At 70.1% G+C, this 22,462-nt stretch overlaps 1 protein-coding gene across 4 annotated transcripts in view; it reads right to left on the bottom strand.

Annotated features, from left to right (window-relative positions):
- The window catches only part of KIRREL1 (kirre like nephrin family adhesion molecule 1), a 66,433-nt gene that overhangs the window by 12,060 nt on the left and 31,911 nt on the right, over positions 1-22,462 (bottom strand). For all 4 annotated transcript variants that reach the window (XR_007409058.1, XR_007409057.1, XM_025420683.3 and 1 more), the window contains exons 2-3: positions 2,421-2,570; positions 1,729-1,878 (exon numbers count right to left, since the gene is read on the bottom strand). Coding sequence is in view for 2 of the 4 variants with exons in the window: in XM_025420683.3 (XP_025276468.3) it covers positions 1,729-1,878; positions 2,421-2,570 (300 nt within the window). In the remaining 2 variants the exon portion in view is untranslated. The remainder of the gene's footprint in view (positions 1-1,728; positions 1,879-2,420; positions 2,571-22,462) is intronic.

The following is a 22,462-nucleotide window of genomic DNA, read 5'->3' on the forward strand; positions in this document are numbered from 1 at the left end:
TGCCCTATCCCCACAGGCCCCTGAAGCCTGGGATTACAAGCTCCTTGGAGATAAGGCCGCTCCTTGCCCTGAAAGCCCGGCTGCCGGGGCAGGCGACAGCCGGTCCCCAGGGATCCCAGCCCACCCAACCAACGACGAGGGGCGGAACACACACAGGCAGGGCTTCAGGGATAATCCCCGGGTGCGCCCAGTGTTGGCCAGGCCGGGAGGGGCTCCGTGGGACACGCTTCGGGAGCCGGGAGGCCCCTGCAGGCCGGCGGGGGCGGGGCTCCCGGGTAGGAGCCCTGGAAGGGGCCCACCTGCGCCCACCTGCGCCCACCTGTGCCGAGCTGCACTCTGGCCCGCAGGGGCGGCTCTCCAAGCGGGCTGCCCTGGCCTCTAAGCCTGGCCCATCTCCGCACCTGTCAGGGGACCTGGGGAGGCCCTGGGGTCCGGGCACAGCCATGCCCAGCCTGGGGGCTCTGGGGAGGTGGCGGGGGGTGCTGGCCCGACCGTGTCCCACGTGCCCGCGCTGCCTGTGCGGCTCACACGAGCCCGACTGTGCGCTGAGGCCCGGGTTCCTCCTCCCGGGAGCACCTGGTCCCAGGCCAGCGGGTGCACGCGCGGAGACGGCGTGGGGAGGCCGGAGTGGACACAGACCCCACGCGGGGTCCACCGGCCCGGTCCTGAGCCATCTGCCTCTCCGAGTCCGCACAAAGGAAAACGGGGCCACTGAAGCACCTGCCCCGCCGCCAGCTAGAGGCACACGTGCACGGGGATGCCCGTTCGCAAACACATTTTTATGATTTGTGACAAATGTGCGTGTCAACATGCACACGCGTCCGCGGCATCCGTTTTCCTGTTTGTAAAATTTTAAAAAATAACAGGGACCCTCCCCCAGGAGCGGTGCCGTGAGGTCAAACGGGAAGCACGGGCGCGACGCACAGGGCCGGTGCCCGCGGGGGCTGAGCGAGGTGCCCGAGGGCCGCGCATGGGTTCCGTCCAGCCTCTGTGGCTACACCACGGGCCCTGAGTGGGGTCACCAGGCCACCCGGGGACACCCCGGGGTCGTGACCTCTGCAGGGCCCAGCTCTCCGGACCCCGACACAGGACCACGTCCTGTGGCCCTCTCCCCGCCCCCGCCCACCCATCAGCCCATCCCCCTCCCACCCTTCCGGGGGCTCATCCCAGGTCACAGATTCCAGGCGACCGGAGGGAAGAGAGGGAGCGGGATGGAAAGGAACGGGGCAGCCGGAGGACTAAGGGGGCGTGGTGGGCAGAAGCAAGCCCTGCAGAGGCGGGGGCCAGGGGGCGTGTCGGGGCCGCCCCCCGCTATGCCGCCGGCCGGGGTCCCCCCAGGAGGGACATCTGTTCAGGCAGCAGGACCCCAGCTCTCAGCGCCCGGCTCACCCCCAGGGGAATCTCAGGGCCGGGGAGGGGGTCAGGGGCCTGGGGACCCGGTGAGGGGGGCAAATAGCCCCGGCTCAGTTGCTCGGCTGGACTGGGGGGGCCCGGAGCAGCCCTGGGGCAGCAAGGCCGGGCCCCGGGGAGCCCCGTGTCCCGTGGGTGGAGCCCAGCCCAGCCGGCCGAGGCCGCCTCACGCACCCGCCCGGGGCCCAGGCGCCCGCCCCGCTCCCTCCTACTGGACGTGGCGCTGGGGGGTTTAGGGACGGCTGGGGGCTCCGGGGGCAGCGCGAGGCCAGGAGGAGGCCGGGGCGGGGGCAGGGCCGGCGGGGGCCAGGGCCTTACTCAGCACGGTGAGCTTGGCCCGCCGCGAGCGCAGGGCGGCCTCCGTGGCCTGGCACTCGTAGGACGCGTCGTCGGACAGCTCGGCGTCCGTGATCTCCAGGTTGTACTGGCCAGCGTCCGCGGAGCCCACGACCCGGTACCGTGGCCACGCTGCGGGGACACGGCAGGGAGGTAAGCCCCTCACTTCCTGTCCCCACTTCCCGTCCCGGCCTGCGACCCCGCCGCCCTGGACGAGGAGGAGGAGGAGGTCCCGGTGGGGTGCGGGCTCAACGCTCACAGGGGTTCCTCGGACACCGGGGTGAGCTGAGGCCCGGGGAGAAGCGGCTGTCCCGCGCACCCCCCGTCCTACGCACCCCTGCCCACAGGACACAGGGCAAGGACCCTGCCCGGAGGGTGCCCGAGGGCAGCAGGCTCCTCCGGGGGACGGTGGCTGTGCTCCCCACCCCCGGGACCACGGCCTCCCCTCCGGCTGCCTGGAGCGCCTCCCTGGCGTCCGTCTGTCTGAAGCTCTTCTACCTACAGGTCTCTGGGTTTCCCTCCGGGCCTCAGGCTTCCTGCTGCCCTCTTTGCGCCTGGCGGCAGCCAGGAGCAAGTGCAGCGCTTGGGGTGGGGGGCAGGGTGGAGGCTGGCGGGCACGCAGCGGGAGCACGGGGAGGGGCGCGTGGACGCTGGGCCGGCGGGAGCCCACTCACCTTTGAGGCCCTGGCCCATGCCCAGCGCCAGCCCGTCCTTGGTCCATTGCACGATGCCCGAGTAGTTGAGCAGCACGCAGGGGAGCACGGCCCGCTGGCCCGCCACCACCGTCTGGTCGGCCGGCTCCTGGCTGAAGCGGGTCTGGGTCCCTGGCAAGGCCAAACGGGCACCGGGTAAGGACACGCAGGGGGAGGGGGCTGCACCACGGGCCATCCTCCTAGGCCCCCCGCCCGCCCGGCCCCTCCCCTAGTCCTGCTCCCCGCCCTGGAACCCCTCCCCGATGGCCCCTGGGAACGTCCTGGGAGCGGAGGCGCTCGGCCATTGCAGACTTCGGTGCCTTGTTATGTAAAGGGTCGGGCCCAGGCAAGTCATGCCGTGTGGGGTACACACAGGACACCGGGGCCGAGGCGAGGGGGATGGGGGATGCCGGGGCCCGGGCAAGGGGGACGGGTGGGGGGATACTGCGGCCAGGGCGAGGGGGATGGGATGAGGGGGACAGGGGGATGCCGAGGCCAGGGCGGGGGTGGGGGGACACGCTGGGGTCAGGGCAAGGGGGCTGGGGGGACACCGAGGCCAGCACAGGGGGGACAGGGTCAGAGTGCAGACATGAGCCTGAGCCTCGGTCCTCCCATCCGGGCCTGGGTCATCTCACCCGCCCCCCGCTCCCGCCCCCGCCCCCACCCCTTTGCAGGGGCCAGCTGCGTCCTGGTACAGCACCGCTGGCCATCCCGGGGCACAGCTGGGCTCCGTACCCTGCGCCCACCAGGTGTATTGAGTGAGCCGCCGCCAGGCACACACACGAGCGACTCTGTGGGTCAGCAGAGGATGCACCCCGAGGACCCACCCCGAGGGTGCACCCCAAGGATGCACCTTGAGGACCCACCCTGAGGACCCATCCCGAGGATGCACCCTGAGGACCCACCTGAGGACGTGCCCCAAGGACGCACCCTGAAGACCCACCTGAGGATGCACCCCGAGGACACACCCGAGGATGCACCTCAAAGACACCCCGAGGACACACCCCGAGAACACATCCCAAGGACCCCTCTGAGGACGCGCTCCAAGGGCACACCCCGAGGACCCCCCCCGGGGACCCACCCCGAGAACCCCCCTCGAGGGCCCACCTGAGGGTGTCTGCGCAGTGTCAAGGGCGGCCCCCGAGCCCGCTTCTCTGCGCCTGCCCCGACTCTGGGGCGGGGGGGTGTCCACGTGCCCCCGCCCCGCCCCGCCCCGTGGGAGCCCAGCGTGTATGACTGTTCTGCTCCCCTCGGCAGAGCCCCACGGCTGCGGCGGGAGCGGAGCCGAGAGCTGCACAGTAATTGCCTTTAATTGCGGAGCCCAAGTGGAGCGAGGCCCGGGCTGCTGGCAGCTCCCCCAGGCGCTGCGGGAGGGGGTCAGGGGTCCCCAGCTCGTCCGCCTGTCACTGCCCATCACTGCCGAGAGCTCAGGGGGCTCCTCCCGCCTCTTCCCCGCACCCAACCCTCCGGGGGCCTCTCCACGCCACAGACCTCCCGCCGAGCCCCCCACACGGGCCCCAGGCCGAGTCCCCCTCCCTGCTGCCTCCTCCTCCAGCACCGTGTCTCTCCTTCTTTCCAAACCGGCCCCACGTCCCCTTCTTCCCGGAAGCCCTCCTGGATTGAGGTTCCCGAGGTCCTAGGCCATGCACAGCGGGTGCCCTCGGTCTGCACTTCCGTCCCAAATGGGAACAGGCTGCGCCCACGTCTCCGTCTCTGGGAGACCGCATCTGCGGGGGGGGACCTCCGCGTGCCAAGGTCAGGGCTGGCCGTCTCCGCCCTGAGTCTCCCTGGACAACTGACATCCAGCTTGCCTGCTTCACCAGCGGCCAGGCGGGGCAGCGTCTCCACCGCGGGGGCAGCGTCCACGGGCATCTCCGCAGACCCGTGCCCACCGGGCGCCCACGGCTGGGCCTCGGAGGTTGGGCAGGTGCCGAGATGGCAGGGGCGGCCGGTGCACAGCCTCGTGAGCACTCTCGGCATCGCCCCCCTTGTTACTCGGTTCCCTCACGCCGTGCACCCCTCTACTGCACCTGGAGCTGCGCCCCATGCCCGCGGTTCTCCTTCCCGGCTGAGCCCGCCCAGGGCCAGGGCTGGGCCTCATGCCCGGCTTCCCTGCGGGGCCCGGACCCCTGATCTCCAGGGGGAGTCCCCAGAAAGCACCAGGAAGCGGCTCTGTCCATGGGGAGCACGCAGCAGCCGCCCCTGCGGCGGGAAGGAGGGGAGGCCCTGGCGGGCAGAGGCGGGGGGAGCTCGCAGGGCAGGGCGGGCCGTGTGTGCCCGCTCACGCTCACGGCGGCGGTTAGGGCCCTGCGGGTGCGGGGTGGCCTGGGAGCCCCAGCACGGACGCTGGGGCCTGCGCGTAAAACCTGCTCCTGGTTGAGGCCATTGGGTCGGAGGTCTCCCTGGGATTGGGCCAGGGCACACAGTCAGTCCTGAGAGGCTCCCCGGGGGAGGCAACGCAGGGCCGAGCTGGGATAAGGAGGGGAGCCTGGACCCGGGGACCCCACGCCACAATGGGATGGCTGAGGAAGAGCCTAGAAGGTGAGCCGTGAGGGTCACCTGCTGGGGCACCGCCGCGAGGGCAGATGAAGGAGGAGATCCTGGGGACACCCTCCGGGTCACAGAGGTGTGAGGAGCCGGTGCCGGTGGCCCAGCTGGCCTGGCGAGGACCAGCCACGGCCCCGAGGCCTCGGTGCCCCCAGGATGCGCGTCTCCCACCTGGGGCCCAGGCATGGCTCCCGCTCCAGGAGGGTCTCGGGGGGCCCCACCCCAGACCAGCGACACAGGCTGAGCCCGCACAGAGGCCGGGAGGGGGAGGGACACGAAGGGGACCCAAGGAGAAGCTGGAGGGTGGCAGGGAGCGGCCCGGGGAGAAAGGAGGAGTGCGGGGGGCCGGGGCGCTCTGTGCCTCCCACGGGAGCCAGGCTGGGTCACACTGCAGAAGCCCCGTCCCCAGCACCTGTCCCCGCGCAGCTCCCCGCCCCACTCCTCCCTGCACTGCTTGGCTCGGGTCGCGGCCCTTCTCGAGCCTGCCTGGGACTCAGGTCCTCGTGTGTGCGTCTGTGTCCCCCACCCCCGGAGCCCCTGGAGGACAGGGACGCTTCGATTTACCTCTGTCGCCCCTTCACTACGGGCAGCGGCCCCTAGGGACGGTGACTCCCAATCATAAGGTCCAGCTACGCACCAAGCACGGGGCAGACGCGTCACACACGTGTCCACCATCACGATCGCTGTGCCGGCAGCTGTTCCGTCCACTTTATACAAACGGGAAACGAGGCTCCGGGGACGTAAGGTACGGACACTACCGAGTAGCAGCGACGAGCACGCACTTGGGGCGCTCAGCCCCGTGCCACCCCCAGGGACACCCAGTGTGCGGGGCTGGTCCCCACTTTACGCCTCGGACTCCAGCTCGGCTCTCCGGACTTGGGCCAGGGCGCCCCCCGCCCCGCGTCATCTCCCCTTCCGTTGGGCCCAGGGAGCACAGGGGTCAAAGCCCACGTCTGATTCGGAACCAGAAGGGACGTCTCGCTCCATCCTGCAGGCCGCGGAGATGCCTGCAGACGCTGCGACCCACGCCACGGGCTCCATGTGGACACACACGGGCTGCAACGCGACAGCCCACACGTTCCCGGGCGCCCCCTGGGGCACGCTGCCCCTCGCACGCCCGCGGCCCAGCCTCCTGTCCCCAGAGCGCTGCCTGCCAGGCCAGCCGGGGAGCAGGGGGACGGGGCCAGGCACACGAGGCTGCGGGAGGGGGGCTGGCGGGGGCCAGGCCCTGTCTCCCCAGATTTATCAGCCACGCAGTAACCCACGCTCCGCACTCCAGCTTGCTGCTGGCTCAAAGAGAAGCCTGTGATTCGCCCCGACAGCTCTCAGATGGAACTAAATCTCTGCACACTCCACCCCTCCTCCCGCCACGCTGCCCCCCTCCCCGCCCTCACATGTCGGTGCCGCTGTCCTCCCAGCACCCCCTCCTCCTGCTCTACGACACAGCAGCCAGGGAGGGCCCCTCCGTCGGCCTCGCTCATCTCCCGGAGCAAAGGAGCAAAGGACTGCGATCTCCGGCTGGGCCCGGCCGAGGGGACGGTGGAGGACAAAGGGGGATTCGCACTTCGGGCAAAGGAGCAGAGAAGGCGGGGAGGGCGGAGGCAGGGCCGGAGGGGCTGAAGGTGGCGGGCACGCGGGGCCACGCGGGAGGGGGACACGCCGGGGCTCCGGCTGGGACAGAAGCTGTCGCGGGCGCGGGGGGCGCGGGGGTGGGGGGACGCGGCTCTGCTGACCTGGCGTGGCCCGAGTCCAGGCCAGAAACAGACAATGTGCCGTGGCCCCCGGAGGCTCTGCCAGGCTGAGAGCCGGGGTCAGGAGGCTGGCACAGGTGCCCTCGGGCGCGGCTGAGCAGACGCCAGGTGACGCGAGATCAGATGTGGCCCCAGACAAGCCTCCCACCGCCGCCCCAGCCCTGCTGCGCCGGATCCATCTCGCAGCCCGAGGCGAGCAAGTGGCCCTGGGCACCCAGACTCGGCCCCCCCACCCCCTCTCCCCCTGCCCGAACCTGTCTGCCCTCCCTCCCTCCCTCCCTCCCTCCCTCCCCCGGAGCGGGCTGGCCAAGCTGGGGAAGGCACAGCCCAGGGGGAGTCTTTCCAGGGACCAGATGGGATTTTACAAGTGGCCACACTCTGGCCTGGTTTCCCGTGTCTGAACAGGCCACAGGGCTGGCCGCGGGGCCGGCTGGTCCTCCCAGAGACCGCAGAGCAGTTCCCTGGTCTGTGCCATCGGGCCAGCCCCGGAGAAGCAGGGACAGGAACCTGAGAGAGGCTGGGCCTGGCCCCGGACCAGCGCCGGGAGGGCACACGGCAGCCGTGGGCGGCCCCGGCCCCTCCAGCTCTGGGACTTTGCTTCTCTGGGCCTCAGCCTCCTCAAGCCAGGACGGCGAGCCGCCGGGCCCCAGGGCCCTCTGGCTCTGCTGCTCTCAGATCCTGTGGCATCACCTGCTCCCCTGGGGCCTCCGCCAGACCTTGCTGACCGTCCAAGGACTCGGCCCCGTGCCCGTCCCTCTTGGACCGCGAGGAAGAGCTGGTGCACCTGCGGCCAGCCTGGCGCTTCCTCCCGGCCGGGTGGGGGGGCCCGTGGGTTTGGGACAAGACCCAGATGGTGACCCCGCACAGGGAAGGAAGGGCGGCCTCGGCTTCCCCTGCAGGGCGTTCCCCGTCCACTCTCCTGACATCCCCTCTGCTGGACTCACGGTGGGCAAGCGGAGGGCAGAGGGCCGGCCGCCCCGGTCCTCGGGGGACCTGCCAGCCTGGGCCCCTCGCGAGGACTTTGAGCTCCCGAGCTCTGAGAGACTGGCAGGTGCAGCTGGACGCACGCCCCCTCCCCCGTGCGCCTGTGGCCCGGCGGCCCCCTCTGTCCTGCCAGCCCGGGCGACACCTGGGCCAGACGCAAGCTGACAGCTCTATGCAAATATGCCCCTGGCAGGGGACCCGGAGAATGTTTGGTGGGAAGGACAAGGGCATGAGAGCCCAAGTGGAGCTGGCCGCAGCAGGTATGACAGCGGGAGCGGGGAGGGGGCCGCACGAGGTGACGGTTCTGCTGAAAACCTGAATTTCAATCTGGCTTCAGTGGGCAAGGGGAGGGCAGTGCGGGAGCAGAGGCAGGTGGCCGGCAAGGACTTCGCTGACGGGAGGGGGCGGGGAGGACGGCGGAGGCCAGGCCGGTCACACAGCCAGAGGCCGAGGAGACGGACGGAAGGCGGCACAGAACGGGGACCCCTGCTCCCCCGCGCCCCCCGGCCCTGCACCTGCTGTCCCCCAGCAGCCCCCAGCCGGCAGAGTGGGCGCAGACACGGGGGCGCGGCAGAAGCTGGGACAAGAAGAGAGCCACACCCAGCAGAGGGAATCGGGGCAGGCAGGGGGCAAAGGAGCCCAGGGGCCACTGTGGCGAGCAACAGGAGGGAACCAGACAGAAAACGGAACGAAGAAAAGAAAATGAGAAAGAGAGTCCGAAGGTCAGAGAAGACAGGGCCTTGGTCACCATCCAACAGCTTTACTCCAAGAAACTGAGGGTCGGCAGAGGAGGCAGGTATCCGGTGGCCCCCGAGCCGACCTCCCAGCCAGAGACCCCGTCTGGGGGCACCCCCAGCCCTGCTCGTCCTGCACGGGACCCCCCTCGCCCCCCACGATGGGAGGGAGAGCGCGGGAGGTGAGGTGTGGACCAGAAGGCTGGGAAGGTGGACGGAGTGGGGGTGAGGAGGGAGCGGGGCCAGTGATGGGGCATCTGGCAGAGGACAGCGAGCAGCAGGGCCGAGGCCGAGGGCTGGGCGGCCGCCTCGCAAGGCCCTGAGCATCTAGGTCAACGGGAAGAAGTGAAATCCTTGAGAAAGGGAAGGGATTTCTGAGTGGATTAGCCAAGGAGGGGGAGAAGGAGACAACGAGGTGACTCCAGGGGCAGCTGGGGGCCAGGCCCGGGCTCCCCCACAGAGAAGGCCCCCGACCCCCCAACAAGGCTCAAGGCCCAGGGAGCGAGGCAGGCTGCTCCCCAGACCCTCTATGGCGGGCGGGCGGGCAGAAGGAGGGCTTTCCCCCACCCTGGAGCCGCGAGCCTCTCTCTCGCCAGGCAGGGGCTCTTTGGGACACCTGTCCCCTCCCGGGTTGAACGACCTTCACTGTATCCCTCACCCTTCACACCCCTTCCTCTCAAAATTAAAAAAAAAAGGAGAAAGCCCAGCAGATCCAGGTATGGGACTTTGTCTCCCTCGGGGCCGGGGCGGCCTCAGCACAGATGACCCCGCAGATCCCCCGACGCCGCGAGCCGGGCCAGGCAGGCCCCCAGGACGGCACAGGGTGCAGACGGGGTGCCCCACTCCCCAGCAGCGTCTGCGGGAAGGGCTGGCCAGGAGCCCCCAGGCCGGGTGACAGCAGTGACCGCAGCTCCCCAGGGAGCAGGCTTCCCTGTCTTGCAAGAACGTTCCCTGCAGTACGCTGCGAGCGCTCCCCACATCTGCAGGGGCTTGGATGAGGCCGATGATCACCTGCCAGCCACCTCCCGGGGGCCTGGCGCTTTCCGATTTTCCCCACGTGCCTCCCATGTTCCCCTCTTGCTTAGACACAGGCCTATCAGATAATCAATCCGTAACCGTTTGATCAGGGTGGCCGGACACGGTTTGCGGGACCAAGGCCGAGGGGCAGAAATTCTGCACAGAGTGTGGGGACAGAGAAAGGACGGGCCACACACAGTGGTCCAGGACGGAAGTCACACATGTCGGAAAACTTCTGTCCTGGTGATCGACGGCGAACCTCCGCGGGTCAGCGACAGGCTGAGTGTCCGATTGCATAGAGTTAGACCATGGCTTCGTGTGTCGTACATGCTGTGTTTCACGGTGGCTCCTCGGCCGCAAGACGAGGCTGTAGACTGGGACGCCAGGCGGCCTCTTAGGCACCTTCCAAAGTGAGGCGCACAGACGTGCTGGGTGCACAGCGGGTGCCCCATAGACGCACGGCATTTGAGCCTCCGGATGACCGAGTGGACAGTGACTCGGCCGTCACCGCAGGTGGATCCCGACGTCCCCCGGTGCCATCGGTGACCCACCACCCTGCACCGCCTGGGCGGCCAGCCAGCACCCGGGCAGCGCCGCCGACGGCCGACCGGTGGGGGACGTGCCCTCCATCAGTGGAAACACGGCGCTGTCCACACGTCGGGCTGAGCCCGGGGCTGCGCGCTGGCGGCCCTGCGGCGCTCGGGACATACTCCACGGACACGCACCTGCTGGCTGGTCGTCCACGGAGCCCTGACGACGGGGCAGGGAGTGGGGGACACGGCCCCAAGGGAGCGGGAGCCCAGACGCCACCGACACGGGCCGAGACACCCGCGAGCAGCTGCAGGGCCAGGAACTGAGGCGCCCGGGAAACTCGGAACTCGGGTCGTGTGTCTTGAAAAATGAAACGCGGGATCCCTGGGTGGCGCAGCGGTTTGGCGCCTGCCTTTGGCCCAGGGCGCGATCCTGGAGACCCGGGATCGAATCCCGCGTCGGGCTCCCGGTGTATGGAGCCTGCTTCTCCCTCTGCCTGTGTCTCTGCCTCTCCCTCTCTCTCTATCATAAATAAATAAATAAATAAATAAATAAATAAATAAATAAATAAATCTTTAAAAAAGAAAAAAGAAAAAAAAAGAAAAATGAAACGCTGTCCCCGTCTGGGCGTTCCTCTACCTTCCAGAGGCTTCTACACCCTTGAGAAAGGCTGCACGCAGACAGGGCACGTCCTGACGGAGGAGACGGAAGTGGAAGCCGGGCTGCTCTGAGGTTCGGGGCTGCAGCGTGTCGCCCATCTGCTCAGCCGCGGCGGCGGTGGGTGTTTGGTGCCCGCGTCCGTGTGCGCGTCCGTGTGGGCGTGCGCGTGCATGTGTGGGCGTCCGTGTGGGCGTGTGCGTGCGTGTGTGCGCGTCCGTGTGGGCGTGCGCGTGCGTGTGTGGGCGTCCGTGTGGGCGTGCGCGTGCATGTGTGGGCGTCCGTGCACATGCATGTGTGCGTCCATGTGCGCGCGTCTCTGAGGGCGTGCGCGTCCATGTCCGTGTGCACGTGTGCGCGTCCGTGTGAGGGCGTGTCCGTGCACGCGCGTGCATGTCCATGTGCACGAGCCCGTGCATGTATGCGCGCCCGTGTGCGTGCGCGTCCGTGTGTTGGTGCGCGGGGGGGGGCACGTGTGTCCCTGTGTGCGCGCCGCGCCTCGGGAGCGCGTGTCCCTGCTCCCCTCCGCACGGGGGTTGAGGCGGAGGCGCCGCGGCGGCAGGTCGGTCCCGGAGCTCCCACTTACCCTCCACCCAAAAGGCTCCCCGCAGCGCCGCGTGGAGGCCCCGGGGCGCGACGCCGGTCAGTCCTGCGCACCCCGCGGCTCCGCCTAACTTGGGGCGTCCTGCCCGGGCGAGGGGCCCGGACCTGGGGCCGAGGGGCCGGCGGCGCGCAGGCTCCGTCGTGACCGGCGCGGGGGCTCAGGTGGCCGCGCGGCACCGCAGGGGCTCCCGCGGGTGGGCCTCCGCCGCTCACCCCGCCGTCCCCTCGCCTCCTCCGAACCCCCTCCTCCAGGCAGGCCTCCCACGGCACCACCCGGGCTGAGCCCCCCCCCCGGCTTCCCACACGTCCTGCCCACTAGTGTCTCCGCCGCAGGGAGGCGCGAGGGGTCTGGGGCCGCGCAGGAAGGACGCAGGTGCAGGCCGGGGGCCTCTCCCTTCCGGCCCCGCCCGCTCGGCCGCTGGGAGCCGGGTCTGTCTGTCCTTCCTCCCTCCACCCCCGCAGTCTCTGCAGTAACCTCCCGAGTCCCCACCCGGCAGCCGCGCCCCACGGGGATCTGACCGCCCGGGACGCCTCTCTCGGCGGATTCAGCCCCGCGATGTCCCCCTGGGTGACCCCCACCACCCCCACCCCGCGACGGGACAGGGCCGGCATCCGCCCCGGATATCAGAGCCCTTGAGGCTCGGCCTGCCCCCCGGGGTGGACGGGGCGGCGGGAGGAGGAGCTCGGGGAGCTGGGGCAGGGGGGCTCCGAGCGCCAGGGCGAGGCCCGGACGGGGTGGGGTGGGGGACGGGCCTCAGCGCGGGTTCTCTGAGATGGAAGTGGCACCGGGCGCGCTGGCCTTGGCTCAGATCATCCTAGACCTTCCTTCCCGAGCCACCCCGACCTCCTCAACCTCCTGGGACCTCACGGGGCGCCCCGACCTCCCTGGGCATCCTGACCTCTCCGCACCTCACCAGGCACCCCGACCTCCCCAGTTGCCCTGAGCTCCCCACGCAGAGCAATGGCAGGAGGGATGACCTGCTGGGGGGCGCACTGCTTCACTCAGGAGCCAAACGACCAAGGGACACACAGGCCACCAGCTGTGCCCCTGCTCACGCAGTCCCGGACACCTCGTCCCCCTGGGAATGACTTTCCCTACCAACACCGCGGCTCCGGGCTGGGCGGCTGCACGCGGCAGGTGTCCACACTGCAGGGAATGCGCTCCAGTCCAGGCAGGAGGGCGGGATGGGGTGGAAGGTTCCCAGAGGGCAGCCAGCGGGGCAGGAGCAGGGCAGGCCCCACGGAGGTCGGGAGGGCGCGACCCGGGCCTGTCATTCGCAGCCCCGACGCCTCCAAGGAGGTAGGACGGTGCCCCACGCACGAGACGGGACAGAGGTGGGCGGGTGGGCAGGGGTGCAGGGGGGTGCGGGGGCTTCGGCTGCCCTGTAGTGACCCGGTCAGGGGGACACAGGAGGGCAAGGGGGGAGGTTCCAGAACTGGGCTGGGCGGGGCGTGGGGGCTGTGGAGGGCGACGCCACGATCATTACACGGAGTCCAGTAAAGTCCTGGGGGCGCCAGGTGGCAGAGGAGCGCAGGTAAGGCACGGGGGGTGTGAGGGGTGTGGGGGGAGCCTCACCCTGCCCCCCGCCCCCCCACAGCAGCACTGATTCCAACCGGAACCTCGTCCTGGCAGCCAGGCCACCCCATCCCGGCTAGAACCCACCCGAGGCGGCCAGCAGCTCAGGTTCCCTCGTGCCTGCCGCTCAGCAGGCGGGTATGGACACGCGAGCCTGGAAAGCCAACCTGACCCTCGTCCCAGCACCTGCACCGAGCGCCCGTGGCCCCAGGCCCAGCTCTGGCCGCCACCCGCCTCAATCCTGGGGGCTGTCCCTAGCGCACCCTCGCTGACTTCACTCTGTCCCCCTGCTGAGTGGTGACCGCGCATCCGGGGACGCGGGGCCCCGGTCCTGGTGGGAACGTGGGCCCCTGAGTTCTCAGGCTGGGTGCGGGTGCTTACACGCCTCGAGGACGCTGCCCAGAGCTCGCTAGCTTTTTTAATAAAGATTTTATTTATTTGTTCATGAGAGACCCAGAGAGAGAAGCAGAAACACAGATAGAGAGAGAAGCAGGCTCCATGCGGGGAGCCTGACCAGGACTCGATCCCGGGACCCCGGGGTCACGCCCTGGGCCGAAGGTGAGCCCCCGGGGCCCCCACCCAGAGCTCTCTGCCCCAAGCAGAGGGCTGAACACTGCTGGACACGGCCGGGGCTCAGGACGAAAAGCCAGACGCTGAGGCCCCAGGATGAGCGAGGCCGACCCAGGAGGCACCCGAGTGGGCGGTGAGCATGGCGACGAGTGGGTGGGCGCCAGCGCAGAGCCACACACACGGGTGCCCGGCCCGACGCAGGAGGGAGGCCTTCGTGCGGCGCCCGCGCAGGCGCAGGCCCTGCAGTGGGGAGGGTGCCCTGGGGTGCTGAGCCGCGGGGACCCTGCGCTTCCCTCCCGCTCCGGGGCGTGGGGCCGAGGCGGGCCAGGAGCTGAGCCCTGCGTCCTGCTGCTGCCTCATGGGCCGCGGGCGGAGGAGCAGGTTGGAGCCCGCTCGGGCCGAGGGCTGTGGCATCGCCGTCCCTCCTCCTCCAGGCGATGAGCACCGGGTCCCAGAGGGCAGCCCCGGGGGGTCTCCAGGACCAAGCCGGGCCTGGACACAGACCCCGAGGACCCCCACGCCCACACCAACCGCCCCATTCGCCCCCGCGGGACCGGGACGGGTGGGACCGTGGCCTCGGGGCAGCTGCAGCCTCTGCGGGGTGGGGGGGGGGGCACCGGAGGGGCGGTGGAGGGGCTGCCTCGGCCTGGCCAGGCGCCTCGGGCACTTCTCCGTGGCCACGGGCCTCGCAAGCCTGGGGGGACCGGGGAGGCAGCGACGGAATAATAATGAAGGATTTTTAATAACTCGTCAGCTCCGGTGTCAGCTGAACGGCGCCGCGCAGCCCGTTGGGAAAACTTCGCGAGGTATTGTCTTCCCAGGAAGGGAGACGGAGCGGAGGGCGGGGGGCCGAGAGCTTCCAGCGAGCACGAGGGAGCACCGGGCAGCGTAGGGGCAGGGGGGGCTGGTCTCAGGCCCTCGGGGCGCTTCCACTCCTGCCATGCGGCCACCCAGCACCGGGTGATGACAGCCCGTCGCGGAGCCCACCCAGGTCGCGCCCTCGCCCAGGAACCCACCCGCCACCCTTCCACGCCCCGTACTCGGAGGAGGACACTGGGGCCCAGGGGCGCCGCGGGGAACCAGAAACCCACGTCTCCCCAAAATGAACACAGCTTTACCAAATCCGACTGTCGCGCGTACTTTCCTATGGCTGCGCTGCTCGCACAGGGCGGTGCGCGGGGAGCGGGTCAGGATGGGGCCGTGGAGAGCGTGGGGTAAACCCGCCTCCACTCGCACGTCTTCTCCCCCATCACTCTCGGTGGGCTTCCTGGAAGCGGCGGCCGTGCCCGTGGGCCGGGAGGTGGAGAGACCTGCCAAGCCTCGGGAGCGACAGGTGGAAAGGGCTCGGTGACGCGGATGGCGGAATGTTCTAGGAGACTGAGAAGCCCTGGCAGGTACCAAAGAGCAGGGGTTGTCATCGGAGGCGCAGAGGCTGCAGCGGGCAGGCCGACAGGTGCCGGTTCTTGGAGGTCAGGGACGTATGGGCCTGTGGCTCCAGGCACGCCGAGACCTGGCGGGGCGCCCCTCGGGGCAGGACCAGCACCCCTGAAGGGGCGGCCTGGGGGAGGGCAGGGCACGCGGGGCCACCCGAGCGGCGGGGCTCCAACACCGAGCCTCCCATCACGGCTTCAGAAAGGGAAACCGAGGCAGCAGAGAGCAGCCCGTGCTCCCCGGGGACGTCCTGCAGCGGAGCCTGCCCCCGCCCCCACCCTGTCCCCACCTCACCTCCCGCCACTCGGCAGGATGGAAAGTGTCACCCAACTGTGACGCCTCATTAACACTTGGGAAGTCGTATTTCACAGCCTCCCCCGGCTCTCAGGTGGGGGGTTATCGTTAGAGCCGCAGGTGACGCAGCGACGCGTGACCGGGGCACGGGGGGGGGGGGGGGGTGGGGGGGGGCAGCCCTGACCCCCCGGGCGCCCTGGCCCAGCCCCACACCCCCAAGCCGCTGGTCAGTCCAGGAGCCAGGAGGAAGGACGGAGGGCGGAGGAGGCCGGCCCTCAGGAGGGACCGACGGCAGGAGGCCCAGGAGGGCCCTACACAGGGGCTCCCGGAGGGCAGGGTCAGAGCAGGCTGGGGAGCCCGTGTCCCGGGGGAACCGGGACAGCGCAGGGGCGGCAGGAGCCCACAGACACGCTGGGGCTGTGGCCCTCGCACCCACCTCCCCCCGGGCAGAGGCAGCTCCCAGGCCTGGAGCCTCCATCATGGCCCACCCGACCGGCCCCGCAGCCCCGCTGGGGCCTCCCTGCCACAGACCCTCCATACGGGAATCCTGGGGACTTGAAGACGGGGGAGGACGCGGGGCATCGGAGCCCAGGGCCATGTGGGCATGGCAGACTCAGGTAGGGACGGCGCGGGGACACCTGTGAGGACGCCAGCTGCGCCCTTCCCTCCCGCCCGGGCCCCAGGCCCCCTCACGAGGCGCTGGGGGATGACGCCCGCGGGTGCCCCCTCCTCCCGAGAGGCCCCCGGGATGGGCAGGTTCTCGGAGGGCCCTCGGGGCTCCGGCAGCCTCTGGCGGGGCTTAGCTGGGCCAGGGCGCGGCCCTTAGCGCTCACACGCCGGGGGTCACCCCAAGTCACATAATGGTGATGAGGACACCTCGGCCGATGTCCACGGGCAAGTGGGTGGCCAGAAACCTGGTAACTTGTGCGGAGGGTTCCCCGCGGCGCCCGCCCCGCTCCCGCCCCCGTGGAATCCTGGAACAAGTCTGAGAGCCCAATAATTCAGTTGGAGTCTGTTCCACACTCGCAGCACGTCCGGGGGACCGGCCGTGTGCCAGCGTTTCCACCCAGTTCCAGACATGAGGGGTTCGCAAGGCACAGCCCTGTTCTCGGGGTGCCCATGATAAACCGCTTTCAGGAGAGATAAGGCTCCCGCCAGCCACCGGCGGTGTGCGTGGGGAGAAATGATTAATTCTGACACGGGGAAAACGAGGCGGGGACCCGGGCAGAGGCCGGGTGCAGGCAGGACAGCCTCGCAGCGGCACACAGGAGGCGACGAGAGCCCACGCAAAGCCCGCGGGGAGGGTGGGGTGTGTGGGAGGAGCGAGCCTTGGCTGGAGCTCCGGGTGCTCGTGGGACAACAGGGTTGTGGGACGACAGGGTTGTCGGGATTCAAGGTGACAATCCCCTTGAACGTGCAAGCCACACGCGCGTGGCAATTATTCGGCACCACGCTGTCTGCGGCTCCTCGGGCATAAGAGGGGAGTGGGTCGTGGCAGGTGGTGCCTCCATCCCCACCTCTCGCACCTTTACCCCAGCAGGCGTCAGTCCAGAGTCCCACCCACCTCGGGCCCCCCATGGAATCCGCACAGGGGGGCGGCCCGGCACACGCGAGCGCCACGTGGGGTCACGGGCACACTGATCACTGCGCAAGGGGTGCAAGGGGCGGCCGACAGGGAGGCCGTCTGGCCTGGGAAGGGGTGGGGGGACTGGCAATCAGGAAGGCCCCAGGGAGGGGTAGCGAGGAGCTCTGCCAAGCGTGGGGCGGGGGGGGGTCCCCAAGCGGATGAGGGAGCCCATTGCCGGGGTGGAGAAGCTCCTCCAGGAAGCGTGGACGTGGGAGCAGGGGCTTGGGGGGACAGGGGCCTCTGCACGTGATCGTGGTGACACAGAGACCGCGGGCATAGGCCGCTCTGCGCACTGGGTGCCGGGGAGGCCTGGGGTTCGGGCACCGGCCCAGAGGAGCGAGGAGGACCGAGAGGGAGCACCTGCCAGCAGCTGCGGCTCGGCTGCGGAGAGGAGCTCCAAGGATGTAGCGCTGCCCCAGTGGGGAACGCACGGAGGACGCGGGGTCAGCAGGACCTGGAGCCTGGGAGGAGGCGGAGGCCCAGGGGTGGCCTTGTGCCCGGGCGCGGGGTCCACCCACTCACGGCGGGAGAAGTTGGGAATCCTGGAGGGGCGTGGGGTGGCCTGACCCCAGGTCATTGTGAGGAGTGGGGGTCATGGGGGGGCACGGGCGGGTGGACCCCAGACACTCTGCTCGTGCGACCGCAGCATGGAGGCCGGCGTCAGGGTGCGGCCCCCAGAGCCAAGGTGACCGGATGCCCCGAGCACGACAGGACTCGGGGGAGGCCCTCGCGGCCGTGGGCGGCTGTTGGCCGCGTTCAGTGGTGAGCGTGGAACGAGATGCACGCACAGTCGGGGCTGCTCGATGTGAGCCGTCGGAGTGTGACAACGGCCGCCGGTAGGTCGTGTGTGCTATGACCCTGCCTGTGATGGCCTGTGGCCCTGGACGACGGGCACTGGACACCCTGCTTCTGGGCACAGGGAGCAGCAGGAGCAGGCTCAGCGGCAGGAAGGTTGCAAAGGCACCGGGCGTGAGCGTGAACCAACCTCACAGCCTCACGGCCGCCCATCCGGCCAGACCCCCACACGGCCGCGGAAGACCAGGGGGCACTGAAGGCCTAGGAGGGACCCCACTCGGCAGGGCTGCGGGGCGAGGGCTTCCCGCGCTTGCGATGTCGGGAACCAGGCGGAGGTGAGACTCCGGAGAAGCGAGGCCAGGGCGCAGGGCTGGCCGACGGCCACCCGCGGTGCCACTGCGCTCCCAGGGCCTGCAGCCGGACGCCCGGAGGACACCCCGACATGACGGGGACCGAGGCCCGGCGAGGGGAGGTGAGCCCCCCCAGCCCCGGAGCCGGTGGCCAGCAGCGCCAGGGGCACAGCTGCGGTCTCCCCGGGGCCATCCCCGCAGAAGCACCCCTGCGCACTGAGCACCCCGCCGGCACCCGGGTCCGGCTGTAATCAGGAATGCTGTCTTTCTAGAAGCCCCCGAGCCCCTTCTCCGACACCCCTGCAGGACCCAGGCACCGGCGGTGGGTGCGCTGAGCTGAGACCCGGGACCCAGGAGTTCTCTCTCCACGCACGTGTCCCCCCTGCACCCCCGCACAGTCCTCCACTCCCGACACCAACTCTCATCTTGAAACCTCGAGAACCACCACGGGTCCCCCTGCAGCGCCTCGAGGCACGCTCACCAGCCCGCGCCCACGCGGGGACTCCAGCGCCAGCCCCCACCCAGGTGGGCAGTGGCCGCAGGCGCCCCGACCCCTCCACCTGGTGTCCCGGCCCCGCCGCCCCTGCCCCGCGGCTTCACCCTGCACTCAAGTCGGCACCCGCACAGCGGCCTCCGTGAACGCCCTGGGGTCACCCCGCGTGACCCCCTCCATGGTCCCGGTGAAGCTCAAGCCCGAAGGCCCGGCCGCCCTCCCTGCTGCTCCCCCGCGTGCCCCCACTCGCCGCACGGACGCCATGGGTGATGCGTGGGACCCCTGACCCAGCCCCCAGAGCCCCACCGGTAACCCCACCGGTAACCGTGTCTCTCTTGCCCCTCGCCCCAGAGATGTCTTGCTCAAGCCGGTCCGCACTTGCTAACGGCAGCTTGGCCTCTCCACCGAGCGCCCTCTTCCGGGAAGCTTCCGCCATCCGGCCCCGCCCTGCCCCTTGGCCCCGTGCCACGCCCACCGCGGCCTCCCCTCTCCGCCTCCCCTGCCGCTTCCCTCCCCCCCCCCCCCGCCCACCCCCGGCAGTGAGTGCTTCACACCCTCCTGGCCCAGTCCTAGGACCCGCCACCTGAGCGTCCCCGGGCGCCCGCGGGGCAGGACGGGCGTCTGTGCCGTGACAGGTGCGCAGCCGCGGGGTGAGCGCCCGTGCGGAGCTGCTGACTTGCGCGTCTCACGCTATTTTTATACGCGAGCGAAGCGGCGCGTGCCCCTCCCCCCGAAGGTGTCCGTTGCACCTCTCCGCGGCCCAGTTTGGACCCCGCGCCAGCCAGAGGTCACCGAGGGCAGGAAGCGCAGCTAGGCCTTCCCTCGTGGCTCAGCGCAGGGGCCGCTAGAACAATCTAGTCTTTGCGTCTCGCCCCGTCTCCCTGTAGGAGCGCGGCTGTCCAGGGCCGGCTCTGCTGCGCGCCTGGAGCCGGGGCTCCACCACTGAGCCTCCGTGCTCACCTGTGATAAGGGGTGACACTAGTATCCCCCGCGCACGGTGAGCCCGAGTCAAGTGTCAGGCATCGTTCTGATTTATCTTGCCCTGCCCTTCCACCCTTATTTTTGCACATCTCTGGATTTGGGGACTGGATGGGTGTCATCAGCACCGAGGAGCCCAAGGGCCGGAGGGCTGGCACAGGATGCCCACTGCTCGGCCACCCCCGGCCCAGGACCGCCTGGAGGTAAGAGAAGGGAAGCCCGGGCCAGGGGAAGGAGGGCAGGGCGGGCAAGTCCTGGGCAGAGGGCAGGCAGCAGCTCTGGGGAGGCGCGTGGTCTGCAGCTCGTCCCACAGGAGACCCAAACCGGCCCAGAGCACGGCCCTGCACAGCCGCAGCACATGGGAGCAGCGTGGCCGCGCCCCCGGCAGCCCTGGGGAGGCTGTGCCCAAGGGATCGGGGACCTGGGGACGTGGCTCCGTGTCTGCAGTGTCTGCTCGGAGCCTCGGGGGGCCCAACAGGGCCGGCAAGGCGGTGCCGTGGGTGGGGGGGCATGAGGGTGAGACCTGCCCATGAGGGTTGTGAGGGTCGAGGACACAGCGCCTCCCAGCTCTCAGCCTGGGTGTCATGACGGCTGTCACCTGGGAGGCGCCCCTAAACGGAGGGAGCTCCGAGGACCTTGGAACCTCACTTATTTAAGCCAACCCAGGTCTCCGTGGTGGGAAGGTGGCCCCCGCGCGAGCCCTCGCAGTGGAATCGGGACACCCCAGGCCCCGATCCCACCACCAGCCAGAGGAGCCGCGGGCCGAGGAGGGCTGTGCCAGGTGCGTGGGCACGTCAGCCCCCGGGGCCCCCAGCGAGTCAGCAGGCAGGTGCACGGGGCCCTCGCTTCGGGGTGCTGCTCCCCTCCTCCCTCTAGCTTCTCGCCGTGACCCCGGTTCGCCCTCTGGAGCCACACGAAGTGGACCTGACGCTTCTCCCGGTGACGGGCTCCAGGTGAGGGTGTGGCCAGGACCTGCCCCGAGTCCCTCTTCTCCGCTTTCTGGAACCGCCCCTGTGCTGTGGGCCCTGGCCCCCCGCCCGCCCCCCTGCACAGCAAAGCCCCCCAGAGCACTCGGGGCTCTCCCCCCGCCCCCCCAGGGACTCACACTGCGGCTCCCGGTCACCCAGGGCCCCCCGGGTGGCGAAGCCCAACGCGGCTCCTTGCCTTCGCTGCCACCTGGCTCGATGGGTGAGCAGCGCCGGGCGCAGCTGCCCACGGCTCCCCCGCCTCCTCCGCAGGGTCCAGCCGGCCACCCCCTCGGGTCCCGGGCCTGCTCCGTTCCCCGCAGCGGGTCCACGGACTCAGCGTTTGCACCCTTGGCCAGCTCGGACGTCTCCCTCACCCGCCGGCCCCACCCGCACGCGGCCTGTTTCGTGGCCGCACTGGGGTGTCCAAGGGCCATCCCACCTCGTCTCTGGAACAGACCCCCTGGCCCTCCTCCCCTAAAGGCGGTCCTCCCGGCACGGCCGCCTCGACTGGTGACATAGCAGCCAGGCAACCCTGCTGACCCAGGGAGCGGCCACGCCTGTGCCCAGAGCGCACCATGGGCGTCCCCCTCGAGGTTCTGGTCGCCGCCGGTGAGTCCTGGGGCGGAGGCTGTACACCCTCGGGACCTCCCAGGTGACCGAGGGTCTGTGGGCTCTTGGAGCACAGCTCTGGGTGGATCCACACGGTGCCGGCAGCTGGGGTCAGGGCCGCGGTCACCACGCCGACCTGCTGGCCCCGGGGACGGGACGGCCCGGGGGCTCCACCAGGGGCGGGCAGCTCCATCACGAAAGCCCCCTAGACGCTGCTGCTGCGGCTCAGGGGGTCCCAGTTGGTGACCCGCATCCCCTCCCGTGAAGCCGTCACTGAGGCACGTTGCCCAGGTGTGCAAGCTGCTCACAGACCCTGCGGGGCCGTGCTCACAAGTGGGGCTGGCCTGGGGACCCCCGGGCTCCTGGGGGCCGCACCGAGTTGGGCGATTGGCGTCAGGATTGCAGGGCGGAGGGTGCGGACCTCACGGTCCGTGGGCGTGAGCACCGTGCACCCCCCCCACCCCCTGTTCTCTTGCTCACTTCACCGCGTTCATCCTGCATTTCCCTCGAACACAGCGGGAGCCTCCAACCTCAGGACCTTTGCATCTGCTCTTCCCTCTGCCCGGACCGCGCCCCTCGCCGCCCCCGTGCGTCGGCTCCCCCACCCAGACCTGGCCTCAGGCACCTCCCTCCGGCTGCCCCATGTCCTGTCCTTGTCGGTGACGTGTGCCAACATCCACCCTACCTGCCAGCTTCCCTCCTAACCTGTTCACCGCCTCCGCCCCCCACCGCGTGCCTCCCCTCCCAGCAGGGGCCCTGCTGCAGCCTCCTCCGCAGCCTTTGGACCATCGCCCGCACTCGGGAAGGCGGCGGCCCATCGGGGGCCCTGACTGTCTGCGTTTCTGTCTGGCCCAGGCCTCTGTCCCCTGAAAGGGAGCAGCCAGGCAGAAAGACAAAGGCCGCGTCTGACCGCAGGGTGGGGGCCAGGCGCAGGGGCAGCGTGGGGAGAGGGAAGGGGGCAGTACAGTGGCAGGGGTCCCGCGGTCCGCCCCGCGAGTCGCCAGGTGCCAGCCGGTGCCCGTGTGAGCCCCGAGGCTGTTTCCTCGGTGTCAGGCCCTTACGGGGATGCGCTGTGAGGAGCCCAGGCCCAGCCTCCCGACCCCGGGGGAGGCGAGGGTGCGATGGACCCTATGCACGGGGCGCATCGGAGCAGGGCTGGCACTCGAGGGCCTTGCACACCCCAGAGCCTTCCACCCCAAACCACGGGGTGTGCAAGGAGTGCAGGGAGGCTGGGTCACAGCGGGGTCACGGCGCCGCCCATGCGAGGCTGCTGCCATCTTCAAGAACTTTTGTCCCCCCCCAGCAACCCCAAGGACACGGGAAGTGGTCAGAGGACAGGCCACCTGCCTGTGCCCTAGACGTCACCTAAGCCCTCCCCTGCCCCGCCCCCTGGACGTGCCCCTCACCTGCACGCTCACCTGGAAACCGGATAGTGACCATCCCTGACTCCAGCACACACTTGCTGGCTTGTCCTCTGGGAGAGGCCCTGGGCCGGGCTGTCCGGGCTGT

The sequence above is a fragment of the Canis lupus genome, chromosome 38, assembly GCF_003254725.2.
Source record: "Canis lupus dingo isolate Sandy chromosome 38, ASM325472v2, whole genome shotgun sequence".
Taxonomy (NCBI): domain Eukaryota; kingdom Metazoa; phylum Chordata; class Mammalia; order Carnivora; family Canidae; genus Canis; species Canis lupus.